This window comes from Apium graveolens, chromosome 9 (genome assembly GCF_009905375.1).
Source record: "Apium graveolens cultivar Ventura chromosome 9, ASM990537v1, whole genome shotgun sequence".
In the NCBI taxonomy this organism is placed as follows: domain Eukaryota; kingdom Viridiplantae; phylum Streptophyta; class Magnoliopsida; order Apiales; family Apiaceae; genus Apium; species Apium graveolens.
The window spans coordinates 267,638,534-267,644,352 of NC_133655.1; the positions used below are offsets into that span (position 1 = coordinate 267,638,534).

The 5,819-nt window shown below is 36.5% G+C and overlaps 1 protein-coding gene across 1 annotated transcript; it reads right to left on the reverse strand.

The window, feature by feature from the left end:
- Positions 1-2,076: 2,076 nt before the first annotated feature.
- On the reverse strand, positions 2,077-2,847 carry LOC141686299 (uncharacterized). The gene has a single exon (XM_074491342.1). The coding sequence runs from the start codon at positions 2,845-2,847 to the stop codon at positions 2,077-2,079; it is 771 nt and encodes a 256-aa protein (XP_074347443.1).
- Between the last annotated feature and the right edge of the window lie 2,972 nt (positions 2,848-5,819).

Genomic DNA, 5,819 nt, shown 5'->3' on the forward strand with positions numbered 1-5,819 from the left:
TGTTACATCCATTTGCAAGGTTTCCCAGTTCTGTACAGCAGCAACTGCAAGCAATGTTCGCACTGTTGCCATTTTTGCAACAGGTGCAAATGTTTCTCCATAATCTATTCCATGTTGCTGTCTGCATCCCAGAATGACCAGTCTACTTTTAAATCTGTCTATGGCCCCATTAGACTTGAACTTTGTTTTATAAAGCCATTTGCAACCTATAACTAATTTCCCAGGAGGAAGAGGTGTAATAATCCAAGTACTGTTTCTTTCTAATGCTTCTAATTCAGTATTCATAGCATCAACCCAATGAGCACACTTAACAGCTTGCTTATATGATGTGGGATCAGTATGAGTAGTAACTGAAGTCAAGAAACAACAAAAATCAGATTGTACCTTTTGATTAATAACAGCTACAACATTTGGAACATCCGTTTGAGCCATATTAGAAGTATATGATTTGAGCCAAGCTGGAGGTTGTCTGTTCCTTGTAGATCTTCTTACTTGAGTCTCGGATTCTATAGAGTCATCAACTGAATGCAGCTCAGAAGTAGAAGTAGCTGATACATCGACAAATGTTGAGTCTGAAGTGTTAGTACTGCCATTTTCAGTATGAACACCAAACTCTGTAGATTCAGGATCATAATCTAGATCAAACCCATTGTATCCTGGCACAGCTGTCTGATTTGGCATAGGTACTGGTAAATGATTCAAATAAGTTGATGCACATGTGTTGTTGAAAGGAAAGATATCCTCTCGAAATGTGACATCTCTTGAGACAAACATAGACTTTGTGATTAGGTTCAACAATCGAACACCTTTCTGAGTTGGAACATAACCCAAGAAAACACAAGGAATACCACGAGGTTCAAACTTATTAGAATTAACCTTTGGGTTTCCAGAGAAAGCTAAACAACCAAAGGCCTTCAATTCAGTATAGTCTGGAACTTTATTATAAGAGACCTCATATGATGATTTGTGTTTTAGAATTGAAGAAGGTAGCTTGTTCATAATATGAACTGATGTTAATACACATTCACCCCAAAACTCATTGCTCAATCCAGATTGAAACTTCAACGCTCTAGCCATCTCCAAAATATACCTGTGCCTTCTCTCAACACGCCCATTCTGTTGAGGTTTATATGGAACGGTTGTCTGATGTAAAATTCCTTTCTCAGCATAAAACAGATTACAAGCTTGATCCTTAAACTCCAGTGCATTGTCAGTACGCAGTATCTTAAGCACACCTTTAAACTGAGTGCCAGCATACGCATAAAAGGACTTTAAGCTTTGTAAGAACTCTGATTTAAACTGTAGTAAGTACACCCAAACCATGCGAGAACAATCATCTACGAGAGTCAAGAAATACTTGTATTTGCCCCTGGTATTTATTTTATATGGACCCCAGATGTCTGCATGAACTAGCTCAAACACAGTACCAGCATGAGATGAACTAAGATCAAAGGGCAATTTGGTAAATCTTGCCATTGGGCATGTTATACACACATGAGAAGGCACTGAACCTATCTGTTGTTTAACCTCATGTATGGACAAAATCTTTGACATAGGAGCATGCCCCAGCCTATTGTGCCAGACTGTATAGTTATCAGAATTCTTTATTGTGACACCATTGTTGCACTTCTTATCAGCTTCACAAGATAGGTAATACAATCCACCCTTTAGAATACCAATTCCTTTCACTTCTTTTGTCGTAGTGTGCAATATTAGGCATTTTTCAGGATAAAACATTACCTGGCAGTTATTGTCCTGTGCCAGTTTGTGTATTGATACCAAATTGTGATTAAAATTTGGCACATACAATACTCCACAAAGCTTCAGACCATTGTTTAGATAAACATCTCCCATATGAGACACTTCCACCTTAGCTCCTGTAGGTAGCTTAACAGTTGGATGAATGCCAACTTTTTTGACATTACTCAGCAAACTCAGAGTTGCAATCATGTGATCTGTGGCTCCGGAGTCAATTATCCACTCCTTTTCTGATTCTGTAGCAACCACATTACAAACAACCATGCCAGAAAAAGGACTATCATGCTCAGTGTCTTCTTCTTTCGGTATTGGCAAAAGTTAAAGTAGTTGTTCAAACTGCTTAGCTGATATCATGACATTACTGTCCTTTGGTTCATCCTCCTGAACCACGACATTGTTCACCATCTTATTATTTCCATAATTTCTGTTCCCTGAGTTGCCCTGCCATTTACCAGCACCACTACTTGCACTCTTATTAGAAACAAATTTCTTATTCTTGCTATGCCACTTTGGATATCCAATAATAGTCCAACAATTTGCCTTAGTATGACCTTTTCCACCACATTCAAAACATCTTTCTGAACTATTGGCCTTACTGTACATTGCAGCAATTTCATGACCAGCATCAACTTGCAACTTCAAGGTGTTTCTTTGAGATTCTTCTTGCTGAACCAAAGAACACGACATTTCTACACTAGGTAACATAGGCATCATCAAGACTTGACTTCTCTGGTGTGCATAAACATCATCTAATCCGTTCAAGAACTGAAATAACCTAGCTTCTTGCTTATGCACATCTAATGCTTTAAGGAATGCTTCAATTTCAGCAGTAATCACAGTAATTGCAGGCAATGAATTCATATTATCTAACTCTTCCCAAATAGAAGTTAGAGCAGTATAATATTCTACCAGTGTCAATCCATTTTGTTTCAAGCTAAATAGATCCTTATTCAATTTATACTTACGTGATCCATTAACAACTTGAAATCTACTTTCTAATGATTTCCACACTTCACTTGCATCATTAATGAACAATATTAATTTCTTAATCGAATCAGAGATATTGTTATGCAACCAAGAAATTACCATATTGTTGCACGTATCCCACTGTATTGCATCTGTTGCATCTGTTGTGCTTCATTTCTCATCTCCTGTGACAAATCCTAGCTTTCGCTTTGAAGACAACTGTATCTCCATTGATCGTTTCCATGTGCGATAATCATCGGCTCGTTGCAGTTTCGTCACATTAATTGACATCGGTCAATCACTTGGATGCAAGAACAACGGATTCTGCAAATCCGTGAACGTAAATCTGCTATTCGATGCCATTGATACGCTGTGAAGCTTCAATTAAGCTTCGTTTTACAGTAATTCAACTGTATTCTTTAGGGAATGTTTATGCACTCAATCTGTTTGACGATATACACCAATTACTCGCTCGATCTATCTATTCTATCAAAAGCAGCTCTGATACCATAAAGAAATGAAAGCCATTGATGAATATAGAACTAAGCTGAAATTCTGTTACATATCATTGTTACATCACACATTCCCAACTCTATGTTTTCTCTATCAAGCATACTTATACAAACTGAAAATGACCAACTCCAGTAACTAACTCTGTAACAAACTAATGTCTGAAATTACATTTGTGACCTCAACATTTAGTCCCATTCCTATTCTACCCTTACTCTATTAATACATCCTATTTCTCAATCCCCTAACTGTAGCATGAAAACACTTAACTTGCCAAGTAAGTATTTAATCTGATGATTAGCAAGACATTTAGTAAATAGATATGCAGTTTGTTTAAGAGAAGGAAGACGAGCTGTAGTAAAATAGCAAGTTAACAGTTTTTCATGAATAAGATGACAGTCAATCTCTATATGTTTTGTGCGCTCATGAAACATGAAATTAGATGAAATATGAATAACAAATAGGTTATCACAAAATAGCATATGTGCAGCAGGTATAGTGAGATGTAGTTCTCTAAATAAAGACATTAATTAAGTCAATTTATAGATAGTATCCGTCATGGCACGGTATTCGGCTTCAGTAGAAGACCTAAACACAATAGCTTGTTCTTACTTTTCTAAGAAATCAAACTAGACTTTAATGAGACACAATAGAAAGTGGTCTGACAACTTCCCCAGTCAGCATCACAACAAGCCTTTAAAGTGAGGGGACCAGTTGAGGACAAAAGAATGACCTGACTACATGTACCTTTCAGATATATCAAAAGTTTGAAAGTGGCTTGTAAGTGAACTGCTTTTGGATGAGCCATGTGTTTGAGATGTCAGGCTTAGTGATTGTAATGTAGATTAGTTGACCTACTGAGCGACCATAAAGAGAGACACCATAAAGAGAGACATTATAAATGTCAGGTTCTTCAGTAGACGTAGACATGTATTGTATTGTTCAATGAGTATAATATAAGGGCTGCACTCTAACATACCAGCATCTTGTAAAAGATCACATAAGTATTTTCTTTGGTTCAGATCAGCAGTAGATCTAAAAAATTCCATCCCAAAAAATACTTTAGATGGCCAAGATCTTTAATTTTAAATTGAGAGGCTAAAAAAAATTCTTGACAGAGGTAATAGTATGCGGAGAATTATCATCTAGGAGCATATCATCAACATATGCTAGCAGGATAGTAAGAGAAAATGTAGTATAGTGAATGAATAAATTATGATCACTATATGATTGCTTAAACCCAAACTAAATTGAAGCATCACATAACTTGATAAACCAACATCTAGGAGTTTGACGAAGCCCATATAGGGACTTGAGAAGTTTGCAAGTCAAAGGCTGATTTGGATACTTTTTCCTAACGGCAAGAGGATGTTCATATCCAGGAGGTGATACCATGTACACTTCCTCATGTAACTCACGATGGAGAAATGCGTTTGTAACATCCAATAAGGAAACATACTAGTTAAATCTAGCCGTGAAAGCTAATATACTCCAAGGGTGGTCATTTTTGTTACAAGAGCAAAAATGTCGAATAATTCCAAGGGTTTGAGTGTAACCGTTGGCAACAAGCCTGGCTTTATAGCGTTCAACCTAGCCATTTGGCAAGTATTTGACTTTGTATAACCATTTACACCCCACCTGAGTCATATGAGGAAGTAAAGGATCCATCTCCCATGTTTGATTAACTCCTAAAGTTGCTCATTCCTAAGACATAGTAGTGCACCACTCTGGAAATTCAACAACATGATCATATATATATATATATAGTTCATGAATTTTGAAGACACTGTTTAAGAACTGAGTTTACACAGGTGAATAGTTAGTGTACTGAACACAAGCTGATAGGGGATAAGAGCTAGTGGTTGAAAATTGTAAGGAACTAGAGATGCCAATATAATCTATAAATTTTGCAGGGAGCTTTTTATGTCCGAATGGTTTAGGAGGAAGTGGATGATTAACAGGTATTTTGGGAGAAGGAACTATAAATGTTTCATTAGAAGAAGGTTCAGAAGAAGGAGATGTATTTTGAAAATCACAGTATTCTCACTCAAAAGAGGGTCATCAAGTTCACTAATCTAAGAAGACGGAAACAGAGTGGAAGTACACTCTAGTTCAATAGATTTGAAAGGAAACAAATGTTCAAAGAACTGAACATGTCGAGTTGTAACTACTTTCCTTGTCTCCATATTTAAAACTCTATAACCCTTTTGGTTATATGGCCTAACAGAACTCCTTTAAAAGTTCTTAATTTATGTGTTAAAAAGGGTGACACAAACGCATAACACATTTAACAAAAAAACTGTAAGGCTGAATAGTCAGGTTCTTTTCCATATAGCACCTGATAAGGTGTCATATTGTGTAAAACATGAGTTGGGGTACGATTAATCAAATTAATGGCTGTGAGGAGGAAATCATCCCAGTAATGCAATGAAAGATTAAAGTAAAAATGAAGTACATAAGCAAAATTGAGTAAGTGTTTATGTTTGCATTCCACTTTTTCATTTTGTTGTGGTGTGTGCACATAAGTTGTTTGATGGCTCACACCATGAGAAAGTAGAATAAAGGTCAAATACTTGTTCAAAAAC

Bases quoted from the DNA above. Each gene is read 5' to 3' on its own strand.
- LOC141686299 (XM_074491342.1), bottom strand. From the start codon at position 2,847: ATGGTAATTTCTTGGTTGCATAACAATATCTCTGATTCGATTAAGAAA.